General features: G+C 47.8%; 1 protein-coding gene across 1 annotated transcript in view; it reads left to right on the forward strand.

Annotated features, from left to right (window-relative positions):
* Window positions 1–18,565, forward strand: part of LOC139532889 (solute carrier family 15 member 1-like) — a gene marked incomplete at its 3' end in the record, with an annotated part of 63,061 nt that overhangs the window by 10,831 nt on the left and 33,665 nt on the right. The window contains 4 exon segments of the mRNA XM_071331042.1: window positions 9,723–9,807; window positions 12,863–13,004; window positions 14,195–14,314; window positions 14,473–14,572. Coding sequence (XP_071187143.1) covers window positions 9,723–9,807; window positions 12,863–13,004; window positions 14,195–14,314; window positions 14,473–14,572 — 447 coding nt within the window.

An 18,565-nucleotide genomic window follows, 5' to 3' on the forward strand; every position in this document is an offset into this window, starting at 1 on the left:
CTCCGCATGCAGTACACCTCCACAGTACGTCTTGCCTGCTCCGTATGCAGTACACCTCCACAGTACGTCTTGCCTGCTCCGCATGCAGTACACCTCCACAGTACGTCTTGCCTGCTCCGTATGCAGTACACCTCCACAGTACGTCTTGCCTGCTCCGTATGCAGTACACCTCCACAGTACGTCTTGCCTGCTCCGTATGCAGTACACCTCCACAGTACGTCTTGCCTGCTCCGTATGCAGTACACCTCCACAGTACGTCTTGCCTGCTCCGTATGCAGTACACCTCCACAGTACGTCTTGCCTGCTCCGTATGCAGTACACCTCCACAGTACGTCTTGCCTGCTCCGCATGCAGTACACCTCCACAGTACGTCTTGCCTGCTCCGTATGCAGTACACCTCCACAGTACGTCTTGCCTGCTCCGCATGCAGTACACCTCCACAGTACGTCTTGCCTGCTCCGTATGCAGTACACCTCCACAGTACGTCTTGCCTGCTCCGTATGCAGTACACCTCCACAGTACGTCTTGCCTGCTCCGTATGCAGTACACCTCCACAGTACGTCTTGCCTGCTCCGTATGCAGTACACCTCCACAGTACGTCTTGCCTGCTCCGCATGCAGTACACCTCCACAGTACGTCTTGCCTGCTCCGTATGCAGTACACCTCCACAGTACGTCTTGCCTGCTCCGCATGCAGTACACCTCCACAGTACGTCTTGCCTGCTCCGTATGCAGTACACCTCCACAGTACGTCTTGCCTGCTCCGTATGCAGTACACCTCCACAGTACGTCTTGCCTGCTCCGTATGCAGTACACCTCCACAGTACGTCTTGCCTGCTCCGTATGCAGTACACCTCCACAGTACGTCTTGCCTGCTCCGTATGCAGTACACCTCCACAGTACGTCTTGCCTGCTCCGTATGCAGTACACCTCCACAGTACGTCTTGCCTGCTCCGTATGCAGTACACCTCCACAGTACGTCTTGCCTGCTCCGTATGCAGTACACCTCCACAGTACGTCTTGCCTGCTCCGTATGCAGTACACCTCCACAGTACGTCTTGCCTGCTCCGTATGCAGTACACCTCCACAGTACGTCTTGCCTGCTCCGTATGCAGTACACCTCCACAGTACGTCTTGCCTGCTCCGTATGCAGTACACCTCCACAGTACGTCTTGCCTGCTCCGTATGCAGTACACCTCCACAGTACGTCTTGCCTGCTCCGTATGCAGTACACCTCCACAGTACGTCTTGCCTGCTCCGTATGCAGTACACCTCCACAGTACGTCTTGCCTGCTCCGTATGCAGTACACCTCCACAGTACGTCTTGCCTGCTCCGTATGCAGTACACCTCCACAGTACGTCTTGCCTGCTCCGTATGCAGTACACCTCCACAGTACGTCTTGCCTGCTCCGTATGCAGTACACCTCCACAGTACGTCTTGCCTGCTCCGTATGCAGTACACCTCCACAGTACGTCTTGCCTGCTCCGTATGCAGTACACCTCCACAGTACGTCTTGCCTGCTCCGTATGCAGTACACCTCCACAGTACGTCTTGCCTGCTCCGTATGCAGTACACCTCCACAGTACGTCTTGCCTGCTCCGTATGCAGTACACCTCCACAGTACGTCTTGCCTGCTCCGTATGCAGTACACCTCCACAGTACGTCTTGCCTGCTCCGTATGCAGTATACCTCCACAGTACGTCTTGCCTGCTCAGTGTGTCAACTGATGTTTTGTTACACTGTAGTGTTTTATCTTGGAAATGTTTCTGTGTATAACACTTGCTGCTATTTCGGCCAGGTCAGGTCTTGAAAAGAGCTGTTTTAATCTCAATGAGACTAACCTTTGGAGCGGCAGGGCTAGTAACCCGAAAGGTTACTAGATCGAATCCCCGAGCTGACAAGGTAATAATCTGTCGTTCTGCCCCTGAACAAGGCAGTTAACCCACTGCTCCTAGGCCGTCATTGAAAATAAGAATTTGTTCTTAACTGACTTGCCTGGTGAAACAAAGGTTAAAAAACGTTGTTTTTTTTAACTCCGTAAGGCAATCAAACAGGCAAAACGTCAGTATATTGTCAAGGTGGAGTCGCAATTCAACGGCTCAGACACGAGATTACAAAGGGAAAACTGGCCTACAGACAATCACAGATTACAAAGGGAAAACCGGTCTACAGACAATCACGGATTACAAAGGGAAAACCGGTCTACAGACAATCACGGATTACAAAGGGAAAACCGGTCTACAGACTATCACAGATTACAAAGGGAAAACCGGCCTACAGAAAATCACAGATTACAAAGGGAAAACTGGCCTACAGACAATCACAGATTACAAAGGGAAAACTGGCCTACAGACAATCACAGATTACAAAGGGAAAACTGGCCTACAGACAATCACGGATTACAAAGGGAAAACTGGCCTACAGACAATCACAGATTACAAAGGTAAAACTGGCCTACAGACAATCACAGATTACAAAGGGAAAACCGGTCTACAGACAATCACAGACAGCCACTTCATGGACACCGACGTCTTGCTTCCGGACAAACTAAACACCTTCTTCACCCGATTTGAGGATAACACAGTACCACCGACGCGGCCCGCTACCAAGGACTGTGGGCTCTCCTTCTCCCTGGCCGACGTGAGCAAGACATTTAACTGTGTTAACCCTCGCAAGGCTGCTGGCCCAGATGGCATCCCTAGCCACGTCCTCAGAGCATGTGCAGACCAGCTGGCTGGAGTGTTTACGGACATTTTTAATCTCTCTCTATCCCATGCTAGTTAAGGATCATATCACCTTACCTGACACCCTAGACCCACTTCAATTTGCTTACCACCCCAATAGTTCCACAGATGATGCAATCACCATCACTCTGCATACTGCCCTATACCATCTGGACAAGAGGAATACCTATGTAAGAATTGCTGTTTATTGACTACAGCTCAGCATTCAACACCATAGTACCCTCCAAGCTCATCATTAAGCTCGAGGCCCTGGGTCTGAACCCCACCATGTGCAACTGGGTCCTGGACTTCCTGATGGGCCGCCCCCAGGGTGGTGAAGGTAGGAAACATCACCTCCACTCCACTGATCCTCAACACTGGGGCCCCACAAGGGTGCGTGCTCAGCCCCCTCCTGTACTCCCCGTTCACCCATGACTGCATGGCCAAGGACGCCTCCAACTCAATCATCAAGTTTGCAGACGACACAACAGTAGTAGACTTGATTACCAACGATGACGAGGTGAGGGCTCTGGGAGTGCTGCCTGGAAAACAACCTCTCACTCAACGTCAACAAAACAAAGATGATCGTGGACTTCAGAAAACAGGGTGCACCCCCTATCTACATCGACGGGACCACAGTGGAGAAGGTGGAAAGTTTTAAGTTCCTCGGCGTACACATCACTGATGATCTGAAATGGTCCACCCACACGGACAGTGTGGTGAAGAAGGCACAACAGCACCTCTTCAACCTCAGGAGCCTGAAGAATTTTGGCTTGATACCTAAAACCCTCACAAACGTTTACAGATGCACAATTGAGAGCATCCTGTCGGGCTGTATCACAGCCTGGTACGGCAACTGCCCCACCCACAACCGCAAGGCTCTCCAGAGGGTGGTGCGGTCTGCACAACGCATCACCGGGGGCAAACTACCTGCCCTCCAGGACACCTACAGCACCCGATGTCACAGGAAGGCCATAAAGATCATCAAGGACAACAACCACCCGAGCCACTGCCTGTTCACCCTGCTATCATTCAGAAGGCGAGGTCAGTACAGGTGCATCAAAGCAGGGACCGAGAGACTGAAAAACAGCTTCTATCTCAAGGCCATCAGACTGTTAAACAGCCATGACTAGGCAGCTTCCACCTGGTTACACAACCCTGCACCTTAGAGGCTGCTGCCCTGTATATGTAGACATGGAATCACTGGTCACTTTTATAATGGAACACGAGGATGTTGTCTCTAGATACAGGAAGTAGCTTGCATTACAATTTATTTTATATTTTATTTATTTCACCTTTATTTATCCAGGTAGGCCAGTTGAGAACAATTTCTCATTTACAACTGTGACCTAACCAAAATAAAGCAAAGCAGTGCGACAAAATACAACAACACAGAGTTACATGGAATAAACAAACGTACAGTCAACAACACAACAGAAAAACCTGTATACAGTGTGTGCAAATGGAGTAAGGAGGTAAGGCAATAAATAGGCCATAGTGGCGAAGTAATTACAATTTAGCAAATTAACACTGGAGTGATAGATGTGCAGATGATGATGTGCAAGTAGAAATACTGATGTGCAAATGAGCAAAAAAGTAAATAAAAACAATATGGGGATGAGGTAGTTGGATGGGCTATTTACAGATGGGCTGTGTACAGGTGCAGTGATCTGCTCTGACAGCTGGTGCTTAAAGTTAGTGAGGGAGATATGAGTCTCCAGCTTCAGTGATTTTTGCAGTTCGTTCCAGTCATTGGCAGCAGAGAACTGGAAGGAAAAGCAGCCAAAGGAGGTGTTGGGTTTGGGAATGACCAGTGAGATATACCTGCTGGAGCGCGTGCTACGAGTGGGTGTTGTTATGGTGACCAGTGAGCTGAGATAAGGTGGAGCTTTATCTAGCAAAGATGACCTGGAGCCAGTGGGTCTGGCGACGAATATGTAGCGAGGGCCAGCCGACGAGAGCATACAGGTTGCAGTGGTGGGTGGTATAAGGGGCTTTGGTGACTAAACAGATGGCACTGGGATATACTGCATCCAGTTTTCTGAGTAGAGTATTGGAGGCTATTTTGTAAATGACATCGCCGAAGTCGAGGATCGGTAGGATAGTCAGTTTTATGAGGGTATGTTTGGCAACGTGAGCTTTGTTGCGAAATAGGAAGCTGATTCTAGATTTCATTTTGGATTGGAGATGGTTAATATGAGTCTGGAAGGAGAGTTTACAGTCTAGCCAGACACCTAGGTATTTGTAGTTGTCCACATATTCTAGGTCGGAACCGTCCAGGGTGGTGATGCTAGTCGGGCGTGCGGGTGCAGGCAGCGAACGGTTGAAAAGGATGCATTTAGTTTTACTAGTGTTTAAGAGCAGTTGGAGGTCATAGAAGGAGAGTTGTATGGCATTGTAGCTCGTTTAGAGTTTAGTTAACACAGTGTCCAAAGAAGGGCCAGATGTATACAGAATGGTGTCGTCTGCGTAGAGGTGGATCAGGGAATCACCCGTAGCAAGAGCGACATCATTGATATATACAGAGAAAAGAGTCGGCCCGAGAATTGAACCCTGTGGCACCCCCATAGAGACTGTCAGAGGTCCGGACAACAGGCCCTCCGATTTGACACACTGAACTCTATCTGAGAAGTAGTTGGTGAACCAGGCGAGGCAGTCATTTGAGAAACCAAGGCTGTTGAGTCTGCCGATAAGAATACGTTGATTGACAGAGTCGAAAGCCTTGGCCAGGTCGATGAAGACGGCTGCACAGTACTGTCTTTTATCGATGGCGGTTATGATATCGTTTAGGACCTTGAGCATGGCTGAGGTGCACCCATGACCAGCTCTGAAACCAGATTGCATAGCGGAGAAGGTGCAGTGGGTTTCGAAATGGTCGGTAATCTGTTTGTTGACTTGGCTTTCGAAGACCTTAGAAGACCTTTTGGGTCTAGAGTATCACCCCCTTTGAAGAGGGGGATGACCGCGGCAGCTTTCCAATCTTTAGGGATCTCGGACGATACGAAAGAGAGGTTGAACAGACTGGTAATAGGGGTCGCAACAATGGAGGCGGATCATTTTAGAAAGAGAGGGTCCAGATTGTCTAGCCCAGTTTATTTGTACGGGTCCAGCTTTTTCAGAACATCTGCTATCTGGATTTGGGTGAAGGAGAAGCTGGGGAGGCTTAGCTGCGGGGGGTGCGGAGCTGTTGGCCTGGGTTGGGGTAGTCAGGTGGAAAGCATGACCAGCCATAGAGAAATGCTTATTGAAGTTCTCAATTATTGTGGATTTATCGGTGTGACAGTGTTTCCTAGCCTCAGAGCAGTGGGCAGCTGGGAGGAGGTGCTCTTATTCTCCATGGACTTTACAGTGTCCCAAAACTTTTTGAGTTAGAGCTACAGGATGCAAATTTCTGTTTGAAAAAGCTAGCCTTTGCTTTCCTAACTGACTGTGTGTATTGGTTTCTGATTTCCCTGAAAAGTTGCATATCGCTGGGACTATTCAATGCTAGTGCAGTACACCACAGGTTTTTTTTGTGCTGGTTGAGGGTAGTCGGGTCTGGAGTGAACCAAGGGCTATATCTGTTCTTAGTTCTACATTTTTTGAATGGGGCATGCTTATTTAAGATGATGAGGAAAGCACTTTTAAAGAATAACCAGGCATCCTCTACTGATGGGATGAGGTCAATATTCTTCCAGGATACCCGGGCCAGGTCGATTAGAAAGGCCTGCTCGCAGAAGTGTTTTAGGGAGCGTTTGACAGTGATGAGGGGTGGTCGTTTGACCGCGGACCCATAGTGGATGCAGGCAATGAGGCAGTGATCGCTGAGATCCTGGTTGAATCAGAATCATAAAACACGGGACGAGATGTTAAAACTGTCCATTGTGCCAATAGATGGTATGCACTCACATGAGATTTGCCGTGATGTTGACAGAGTGGCAGGTTTATTTCTTAGACTGGGTTAAGATGTCAATTTTGGGACAAATCCTCAGTAGTGTGCCTTCGAATCAGTGGGTGTTTCGGCCTTTAATCACTAAACACCCTCATCAAAGGTGGCCAGCTAAAGGGTGATCAAGCCTTAGCTTGTGTCCCATGCCCAATTAGGATTTCCTACGGGACTATGCAAGGCAGGGGCGTCCTCTTCCCTGAGCCAGCCCTACAGCTGACCACATACCTCATATGCCCTCCTCAAGTTGGAGGGATCTGAATTGGGTTCTCAGGTGGGGGTGGGGGGGTCATGAAGTTATAGCCCAGCAAGGGTCCTTCCGTTTGATCCAGATCCACTGGCTGCCTCTTTCAGCTGCTTGAGAAACTGCTCTGACGGTCTGCCGCAGAGCCTGTCCATGGATTCCAAGTTCTTTCAGCAACCTGATGGTGGAAGAAGCCACGAATCCTCTGCATCCCACTTCAACTGGCCAGACTTTTGCATTCCAGCCACGCTGAGTTGCGTCTGCTGCCAACTTTGTGTAACGCAGTTTCTTACGCTCGTAGGCCTCTTCAACAGAGTTTTCCCACGGGACTGTGAGCTCTATGATGTACACAGCCTTTCGTGAAGGGGACCAGAGTACCATGTCTGGCCTAAGGTTGGTAGAAGCAATCTCAGGTGGAAAAATGAGTTGCTGGCCAATATCGACAAGCATCTTCCAGTCCCGGGCCATGCCTAGGTGTCCAGTTTCTGGCTTTGTAGGAGGATGCTTGGGCCTTTTCTGTCCCTCCCGGATGAATGTTGTTGTTTTGACGGGATTGCTTGTTTTTGGAGGTAATGAATTGGTTGCACTCCTCTTGGTCTCAAGTGCTGCAGCCAGGCTCTTGAGGACCTGATTGTGCCTCCAGGTGTAGCGGCCTTGTGAGAGGCTGATCTTGCAACCTGTCATTATATGCCTGAGAGTCGCTGGAGCTGGGCAGAGGGGGCAGGTCGGGTCCTCGCCATACCATTGATGTAGGTTTTTTGGTGATGGAAGCACATCATAAACAGCTCTTATGATGAAGCTGATGTTGCTTGCCTCCATTTGCCAAAGCTCACTCCAGTTGATCTTTCTCCTCTCCAGGCCTTCCCACCGCGTCCATTGCCCTTGTTTAGCAAGAGAGACAGCTTTTGCACTTCTTGCAGTCTCCTCCTGTCTGCGCACCTCCTCGACCACCAGCTTCCTGCGTTCAGATGTTGTTGCCTTACGGAACGTTGGTTTGCTTGCTGCCGGGCCAAAGCCTCCTCTTCCATGCTGGATATTCCCCACAATGTCTTGGTGTCTCAGGGCTGATGTTGCTTGCTGCACAGCCTTGGATGATGTCCATTTCCGTCCAGTTTGTAGGGGAGGTGCAGCCTTGCTAATGGTCTGGTCTTTGGAGTCCTTCAATGTCATCTGAAGTCTTACTTTAGAGCACTTGTACTCCTCCGTTAGACTTGTAAGTGGTAGTTCAAGGGCCCCTTTGCCATAGAGGCCGATGTTACTCAGGCATCGTGGGACACCCAGCCATTTCTTCACGTATGAGGTAATGGTTCGCTCCATCTTCTCCACTGTTGTTATTGGGACCTCATAGACGGTGAGTGGCCACATTACCCGGGGGAGAAGTCCAAACTGTAGGCACCAAAGCTTGAGCTTCCCAGGCAGTAGGGTCTTGTTGATGTTCTCAAGTCCGTCGGCGATGTCCTGTCTTACTTGCTGCACTTGATCTTTATCCCGGAGGCTTTCGTTGTATCATCTACCCAGGCTCTTGACGGGTTGCTCAGACACCGTTGGTATCGGGTCATCTCCAATGCAGAACCTCACATCTTTAAGCTGTCCCTTGACTATGGAGATGCTTCGAGATTTGCAGAGGTGTATTTGGAGGGCAGGTTGGTCAGGATAATATATATGAGGATGCCCATGTTTACAGATTTAGGGTTGTACCTGGTGGGTTCCTTGATCATTTGTGTGAGATTGAGGGCATCTAGGTTATTGTGGGACTACCGGGGTGTTAAGCATATCCCAGTTTATGTCACCTAACAGAACGAACTCTGAAGATAGATGGGGGCGATCAATTCACAAATGGTGTCCAGGGCACAGCTGGGAGCTGAGGGGGGTCTATAACAGGTGGCAACAGTGAGAGACTTGTTTCTGGAGAGATATTTAAAAATTTAATTTTAATTTTAAATCTACTGCAGCTATCTCTGCAGTAGATTGCAACTCCTCCCCCTTTGGCAGTTCTATCTTGACAGAAAATGTTGCAGTTGGGGATGGTAATCTCAGTATTATTGGTGGCCTTCCTAAGCCAGGATTCAGACACGGCAAGGACATCAGGGCTGGCGGAATGTGCTAAAGCAGTGAGTAAAACAAACTTAGGGAGGAGGCTTCTGATGTTAACATGCATGAACCCAAGGCTTTTACGGTTGCAGAAGTCAACAAATGAGAGTGCCTGGGGACACACAGGGCCTGGGTTAACCTCCACATCACCCGCGGAACAGAGGAGGAGTAGAATGAGGGTATGGCTAAAGGCTATCAAAACTGGTCGTCTAGTGCGTTGGGGAGAGAGAATAAAAGGAGCCGATTTCTGGGCGTGGTAGGGTAGATTCAGGGCATAATGTACAGACAGGGGTATGGTGGGGTGCGGGTACAGTGGAGGTTAACCTATTGAGTGACGATAAGAGAGGTTGCATCTCTGGAGGAACTAGTTATGCTGGGTGAGGTCACCGCATGTGTGGGAGGTGGAACAAAAGAGGTATCTGAGGCATGTTGAGTGGGACTAGGGGCAGTTTACATATTTTTGCTTTACTCATCTCATATGTATATACTGTATTCTATTCTACTGTATTTTAGTCAATGCCAATATTACTCAATCTAATATTTATATACTTATTAATTCCATTATTTTACTTTTAGATGTGTGTGTTGTTGTGTATTGTTAGATATTACTGCACTGTTGGAACTAGAAACACAAGCATTTCACTGCACCCACAATAACATCTGCTAAACACGTGTATTTGACAAATAACATTTGATTTGATTTGGTCAAATAAAGATCTGTGTTCTACTCTGTGTCCAGGTGGATGTGTGTGGGTATCCTCTCAGTATCTTCTTCATCGTGGTCAATGAGTTCTGTGAACGTTTCTCCTACTATGGCATGCGAGGTAAGCCAATCACACATCACACGGCTAGCAGAGAGGTGAGCCAATCACACAACACACGGCTAGCAGAGAGGTGAGCCACTCACATCTCTCTATGTTAACAGATAGCAGAGAGGTGAACCAGTCACATCTCTCTATGTTAACAGATAGCAGAGAGGTGAACCAGTCACATCTCTCTATGTTAACAGATAGCAGAGAGGTGAACCAGTCACATCTCTCTATGTTAACAGATAGCAGAGAGGTGAACCAGTCACATCTCTCTATGTTAACAGATAGCAGAGAGGTGAACCAGTCACATCTCTCTATGTTAACAGGTAGCAGAGAGGTGAACCAGTCACATCTCTCTATGTTAACAGATAGCAGAGAGGTGAACCAGTCACATCTCTCTATGTTAACAGATAGCAGAGAGGTGAACCAGTCACATCTCTCTATGTTAACAGGTAGCAGAGAGGTGAACCAGTCACATCTCTCTATGTTAACAGAGAGGTGAACCAGTCACATCTCTCTATGTTAACAGACAGCAGAGAGGTGAACCAGTCACATCTCTCTATGTTAACAGAGAGGTGAACCAGTCACATCTCTCTATGTCAACAGAGAGGTGAACCAGTCACATCTCTCTATGTTAACAGATAGCAGAGAGGTGAACCAGTCACATCTCTCTATGTTAACAGAGAGGTGAACCAGTCACATCTCTCTATGTTAACAGAGAGGTGAACCAGTCACATCTCTCTATGTTAACAGATAGCAGAGAGCTGAACCAGTCACATCTCTCTATGTTAACAGATAACAGAGAGGTGAACCAGTCACATCTCTCTATGTTAACAGATAGCAGAGAGGTGAACCAATCACATCTCTCTATGTTAACAGATAGCAGAGAGGTGAACCAGTCACATCTCTCTATGTTAACAGATAGCAGAGAGGTGAACCAGTCACATCTCTCTATGTTAACAGATAGCAGAGAGGTGAACCAGTCACATCTCTCTATGTTAACAGATAGCAGAGAGGTGAACCAATCACATCTCTCTATGTTAACAGAGAGGTGAACCAGTCACATCTCTCTATATTAACAGATAGCAGAGAGGTGAACCAGTCACATCTCTCTATGTCAACAGGTAGTAGAGAGGTGAACCAATCACATCTCTCTATGTTAACAGATAGCAGAGAGGTGAGCCAGTCACATCTCTCTATGTTAACAGAGAGGTGAGCCAGTCACATCGCTCTATGTTAACAGATAACAGAGAGGTGAACCAGTCACATCTCTCTATGTCAACAGGTAGTAGAGAGGTGAACCAATCACATCTCTCTATGTTAACAGATAGCAGAGAGGTGAACCAATCACATCTCTCTATGTCAACAGGTAGTAGAGAGGTGAACCAATCACATCTCTCTATGTTAACAGATAGCAGAGAGGTGAACCAATCACATCTCTCTATGTTAACAGAGAGGTGAACCAGTCACAACTCTCTATGTTAACAGGTAGCAGAGAGGTGAACCAGTCACATCTCTCTATGTTAACAGATAGCAGAGAGGTGAACCAGTCACATCTCTCTATGTTAACAGATAGCAGAGAGGTGAACCAGTCACATCTCTCTATGTTAACAGGTAGCAGAGAGGTGAACCAGTCACATCTCTCTATGTTAACAGAGAGGTGAACCAGTCACATCTCTCTATGTTAACAGACAGCAGAGAGGTGAACCAGTCACATCTCTCTATGTTAACAGAGAGGTGAACCAGTCACATCTCTCTATGTTAACAGAGAGGTGAACCAGTCACATCTCTCTATGTTAACAGATAGCAGAGAGCTGAACCAGTCACATCTCTCTATGTTAACAGAGAGGTGAACCAGTCACATCTCTCTATGTTAACAGAGAGGTGAACCAGTCACATCTCTCTATGTTAACAGATAGCAGAGAGCTGAACCAGTCACATCTCTCTATGTTAACAGATAACAGAGAGGTGAACCAGTCACATCTCTCTATGTTAACAGATAGCAGAGAGGTGAACCAATCACATCTCTCTATGTTAACAGATAGCAGAGAGGTGAACCAGTCACATCTCTCTATGTTAACAGATAGCAGAGAGGTGAACCAGTCACATCTCTCTATGTTAACAGATAGCAGAGAGGTGAACCAGTCACATCTCTCTATGTTAACAGATAGCAGAGAGGTGAACCAGTCACATCTCTCTATGTTAACAGATAGCAGAGAGGTGAACCAATCACATCTCTCTATGTTAACAGAGAGGTGAACCAGTCACATCTCTCTATGTTAACAGATAGCAGAGAGGTGAACCAGTCACATCTCTCTATGTCAACAGGTAGTAGAGAGGTGAACCAATCACATCTCTCTATGTTAACAGATAGCAGAGAGGTGAGCCAGTCACATCTCTCTATGTTAACAGAGAGGTGAGCCAGTCACATCGCTCTATGTTAACAGATAACAGAGAGGTGAACCAGTCACATCTCTCTATGTCAACAGGTAGTAGAGAGGTGAACCAATCACATCTCTCTATGTTAACAGATAGCAGAGAGGTGAACCAATCACATCTCTCTATGTTAACAGGTAGCAGAGAGGTGAACCAATCACATCTCTCTATGTTAACAGATAGCAGAGAGGTGAACCAATCACATCTCTCTATGTTAACAGAGAGGTGAACCAGTCACAACTCTCTATGTTAACAGGTAGCAGAGAGGTGAACCAATCACATCTCTCTATGTTAACAGATAGCAGAGAGGTGAACCAGTCACAACTCTCTATGTTAACAGATAGCAGAGAGGTGAACCAGTCACATCTCTCTATGTTAACAGGTAGCAGTGTTTACTACAGAATTGAAATGACTCTCTGGTAGTCACATTGCATTGACCAATGTTAGGGACTGGAACTGTAGATGGACATACTGAGTGGTTCTGTTGTGGTTCTGTTGTCCCCTCTAGCGGTGTTGGTGCTGTAGATGGACATACTGAGTGGTTCTGTTGTGGTTCTGTTGTCCCCTCCAGCTGTGTTGGTGCTGTAGATGGACATACTGAGTGGTTCTGTTGTGGTTCTGTTGTCCCCTCTAGCGGTGTTGGTGCTGTACTTCAGGTATTTCCTGAAGTGGGATGATGACCTGGCCACTTCCATCTACCACACCTTCGTCGCTCTCTGCTACCTGACTCCTATACTGGGAGCCATAGTGGCAGACTCCTGGCTGGGGAAGTTCAAGTGAGTCCAAACACCAGTACATCAACTTATTATCTGGTCTTCCATAGGATATCTGGGGATTGTAGTTCCCTTGCTTGTAGTCGTCTGCCCTCCTGGTAAATCCCTTCCATTAGTTTCTCCCCCCCCCCACCCGTTTTACTTTGCCAAAGCAAGTGAAATAGATAATAAAGAAAAGTGAAATAAAAAATGAACAGTAAACATAACATTCACAAAAGTTCCATATTATGTCTATATGCAGTGTTGTAATGGTGTACAAATGGTTAAAGTACAAAAGGGAAAATATATAAACATAAATATGGGTTGTATTTACAATGGTGTTTGTTCTTCACTGGTTGCCCTTTTCTTGTGGCAACAGATCACACATCTTGCTGCTGTGATGTCACACTGTGGTATTTCACCCAGTAGATATGGGAGTTTATCAAGATTGGGTTTGTTTTCGAATTGTTCTCTCTCTCCCTCCCTCTCTCTCTCCCCTCTCTTTCTCTCTCTCCCTTTCTCTCGTGCTCTCTTGCTTTCTCTCTCTCTCTCTCTCCCCCCTCGCTTTCTCTCACTCTCCTCTCTCTCTCCCCTCTCTGTCCCCCTCTCTCTTTTTATCTCTCTCTTTCCTCTTTCTCTCCCTCTCTCTCTCTCTCTCTCTTTCCTCTCACTCTCCTCTCTCTCTCCCTCTCTCTCTCCTCTCTCTCTCCCCCTCTCTCCCCTCTCTCTCTCTACCTCTCTCTCTCTTTCTCTCTCTCTCTTTCCTCTCACTCTCTCTCTCTCCCTCTCTCTCTCCTCTCACTCTCCTCTCTCTCTACCTACCCCTCTCTCTCTCTCTCTCTCTCTCTCTCTCTCTCTCTCTCTCTCTCTCTCTCTCTCTCTCTCTCTCTCTCTCTCTCTCTCCCTCTGTCTGTCTCTCTCTCTCTCCCTCTGTCTGTCTCTCTCTCTCTCCCTCTCTCTCTACCTCTCTCCTCTCTTTCTCCCCTCCCACTCTCCTCTCTCTCTCTCTCTCTCTCTTTCCTCCTCTCTCTTTCCTCTCTCCCTCCCTCTCTCTCCCCCCTCTCTCTCTCTCTCTCTCTCTCTCTCTCTCTCTCTCTCTCTCTCTCTCTCTCTCTCTCTCTCTCTCTCTCTCTCTCTCTCTCTCTCTCTCTCTCTCTCTCTCTCCTATCTCTCTCTCTCTCTCCCCCCTCTCTCTCTTTCCTCTCTCTCTCCAGGACTATTGTCTATTTATCCATCGTCTATACGGTGGGACAGGTTGTCATGGCAGTAAGCGCCATACACGACATCACAGACACAGACAGGGACGGGACCCCTGACAACATGACCTTCCATGTGTGAGTTCATCTGTTGTTCACCCTAAACACAACATCCTATATAAGCCACAGCATTGTAAAACGATTAGAGTTGTGTAAACTTAGTCAATCAAGTTGACTCAACCTCTACGATATGAGTTGCATTAGTTGAAGTGATAAGTGATGTGCTCTCCTCTCAGGGCCATGTCTATGGTTGGCCTGTTCCTCATCGCTCTGGGAACAGGGGGCATCAAACCCTGTGTCGCTGCCTTTGGAGGAGACCAGTTTGAAGACCACCAGGTTGGTAACGCTAGCAGCCATTTTAGAGTCTGTCTCTACCGACCTCGATCGTTACGCTAGCGGAGCATCCATTTTAGAGTCTGTCTCTACCGACCTCGATCGTTACGCTAGCGGAGCAGCCATTTTAGAGTCTGTCTCTACCGACCTCGATCGTTACGCTAGCGGAGCAGCCATTTTAGAGTCTGCCTCTACCGACCTCGATCGTTACGCTAGCGGAGCAGCCATTTTAGAGTCTCTCTCTACCGACCTTGATCTTTACGCTAGCGGAGCAGCCATTTTAGAGTCTGCCTCTACCGACCTCGATCGTTACGCTAGCGGAGCAGCCATTTTAGAGTCTGTCTCCACCGACCTCGATCGTTACGCTAGCGGAGCAGCCATTTTAGAGTCTCTCTCTACCGACCTCGATCGTTACGCTAGCGGAGCAGCCATTTTAGAGTCTGCCTCTACCGACCTCGATCGTTACGCTAGCGGAGCAGCCATTTTAGAGTCTGTCTCTACCGACCACGATCGTTACGCTAGCGGAGCAGCCATTTTAGAGTCTGCCTCTACCGACCTCGATCGTTACGCTAGCGGAGCAGCCATTTTAGAGTCTGTCTCTACCGACCTCGATCGTTACGCTAGCGGAGCAGCCATTTTAGAGTCTGTCTCTACCGACCTCGATCGTTACGCTAGCGGAGCAGCCATTTTAGAGTCTGTCTCTACTGACCTCGGTCATTATGGTAGTGTGGACTCCATTTTAGAGTCTGTCTCTACTGACCTCGGTCATTATGGTAGTGTGGACTCCATTTTAGAGTCTGTCTCCACTGACCTCGGTCATTACGGTAGTGTGGACTCCATTTTAGAGTCTGTCTCCACTGACCTCGGTCATTACGGTAGTGTGGACTCCATTTTAGAGTCTGTCTCTACTGACCTCGGTCATTACGGTAGTGTGGACTCCATTTTAGAGTCTGTCTCTACTGACCTCGGTCATTACGGTAGTGTGGACTCCATTTTAGAGTCTGTCTCTACTGACCTCGGTCATTACGGTAGTGTGGACTCCATTTTAGAGTCTGTCTCTACTGACCTCGGTCATTACGGTAGTGTGGACTCCATTTTAGAGTCTGTCTCTACTGACCTCGGTCATTATGGTAGTGTAGACTCCATTTTAGAGTCTGTCTCCACTGACCTCGGTCATTACGGTAGTGTGGACTCCATTTTAGAGTCTGTTTCTACTGACCTCGGTCATTACGGTAGTGTGGACTCCATTTTAGAGTCTGTCTCCACTGACCTCGGTCATTATGGTAGTGTGGACTCCCTTTTAGAGTCTGTCTCTACTGACATCGGTCATTACGGTAGTGTGGACTCCATTTTAGAGTCTGTCTCTACTGACATCGGTCATTACGGTAGTGTGGACTCCATTTTAGAGTCTGTCTCTACTGACATCGGTCATTATGGTAGTGTGGACTCCATTTTAGAGTCTGTCTCTACTGACCTCGGTCATTATGGTAGTGTGGACTCCATTTTAGAGTCTGTCTCTACTGACCTCGGTCATTATGGTAGTGTGGACTCCATTTTAGAGTCTGTCTCCACTGACCTCGGTCATTACGGTAGTGTGGACTCCATTTTAGAGTCTGTCTCCACTGACCTCGGTCATTATGGTAGTGTGGACTCCATTTTAGAGTCTGTCTCCACTGACCTCGGTCATTACGGTAGTGTGGACTCCATTTTAGAGTCTGTCTCTACTGACCTCGGTCATTACGGTAGTGTGGACTCCATTTTAGAGTCTGTCTCTACTGACCTCGGTCATTATGGTAGTGTGGACTCCATTTTAGAGTCTGTCTCTACTGACCTCGGTCATTATGGTAGTGTGGACTCCATTTTAGAGTCTGTCTCTACTGACCTCGGTCATTATGGTAGTGTGGACTCCATTTTAGAGTCTGTCTCTACTGACCTCGGTCATTATGGTAGTGTGGACTCCATTTTAGAGTCTGTCTCCACTGACCTCGGTCATTATGGTAGTGTGGACTCCATTTTAGAGTCTGTCTCTACTGACCTCGGTCATTATGGTAGTGTGGACTCCATTTTAGAGTCTGTCTCTACTGACCTCGGTCATTACGGTAGTGTGGACTCCAGACTCAGGAAGTAATGATCAGTTTATCAACTTCAGTCATTATCAGTGCTGAGCCAGCAGAACACTGTCCAGATGGTTGTTAATTAACCATGAACCCTGGTTACCTGCTGGAAGGGGCATTTAGGGCACTGTCCAGATGGTTGTTAATTAACCATGAACCCTGGTTACCTGCTGGAAGGGGCATTTAGGGCACTGTCCAGATGGTTGTTAATTAACCATGAACCCTGGTTACCTGCTGGAAGGGCATTTAGGGCACTGTCCAGATGGTTGTTAATTAACCATGAACCCTGGTTACCTGCTGGAAGGGGCATTTAGGGCACTGTCCAGATGGTTGTTAATTAACCATTAACCCTGGTTACCTGCTGGAAGGGGCATTTAGGGCACTGTCCAGATGGTTGTTAATTAACCATTAACCCTGGTTACCTGCTGGAAGGGGCATTTAGGACACTGTCCAGATGGTTGTTAATTAACCATGAACCCTGGTTAACTGCTGGAAGGGGCATTTAGGGCACTGTCCAGATGGTTGTTAATTAACCATTAACCCTGGTTACCTGCTGGAAGGGGCATTTAGGGCACTGTCTAGATGGTTGTTAATTAACCATGAACCCTGGTTACCTGCTGGAAGGGGCATTTAGGGCACTGTCCAGATGCTTGTTAATTAACCATTAACCCTGGTTACCTGCTGGAAGGGGCATTTAGGGCACTGTCCAGATGGTTGTTAATTAACCATTAACCCTGGTTACCTGCTGGAAGGGGCAGAGGGAGAGGGGGAGAGGGGGAGAGGGGGAGAGAGGCAGATGGTTGTTAATTAACCATTAACCCTGGTTACCTGCTGGAAGGGGCATTTAGGGCACTGTCCAGATGGTTGTTAATTAACCATGAACCCTGGTTACCTGCTGGAAGGGGCAGAGGGAGAAGGGGAGAGGGGGAGAGAGGGAGAGAGGGAGAGAGGCAGATGGTTGTTAATTAACCATTAACCCTGGTTACCTGCTGGAAGGGCATTTAGGGCACTGTCCAGATGGTTGTTAATTAACCATTAACCCTGGTTACCTGCTGGAAGGGGCATTTAGGGCACTGTCCAGATGGTTGTTAATTAACCATTAACCCTGGTTACCTGCTGGAAGGGGCATTTAGGGCACTGTCCAGATGGTTGTTAATTAACCATGAACCCTGGTTACCTGCTGGAAGGGGCATTTAGGGCACTGTCCAGATGGTTGTTAATTAACCATGAACCCTGGTTACCTGCTGGAAGGGCATTTAGGGCACTGTCCAGATGGTTGTTAATTAACCATGAACCCTGGTTACCTGCTGGAAGGGGCATTTAGGGCACTGTCCAGATGGTTGTTAATTAACCATGAACCCTGGTTACCTGCTGGAAGGGGCATTTAGGGCACTGTCCAGATGGTTGTTAATTAACCATGAACCCTGGTTACCTGCTGGAAGGGGCATTTAGGGCACTGTCCAGATGGTTGTTAATTAACCATGAACCCTGGTTACCTGCTGGAAGGGGCATTTAGGGCACTGTCCAGATGGTTGTTAATTAACCATGAACCTTGGTTACCTGCTGGAAGGGCATTTAGGGCACTGTCCAGATGGTTGTTAATTAACCATTAACCCTGGTTACCTGCTGGAAGGGGCATTTAGGGCACTGTCCAGATGGTTGTTAATTAACCATGAACCCTGGTTACCTGCTGGAAGGGGCATTTAGGGCACTGTCCAGATGGTTGTTAATTAACCATTAACCCTGGTTACCTGCTGGAAGGGGCATTTAGGGCACTGTCCAGATGGTTGTTAATTAACCATGAACCCTGGTTACCTGCTGGAAGAGGCATTTAGGGCACTGTCCAGATGGTTGTTAATTAACCATGAACCCTGGTTACCTG

This window comes from Salvelinus alpinus, chromosome 10 (genome assembly GCF_045679555.1).
Source record: "Salvelinus alpinus chromosome 10, SLU_Salpinus.1, whole genome shotgun sequence".
In the NCBI taxonomy this organism is placed as follows: Eukaryota; Metazoa; Chordata; class Actinopteri; order Salmoniformes; family Salmonidae; genus Salvelinus; species Salvelinus alpinus.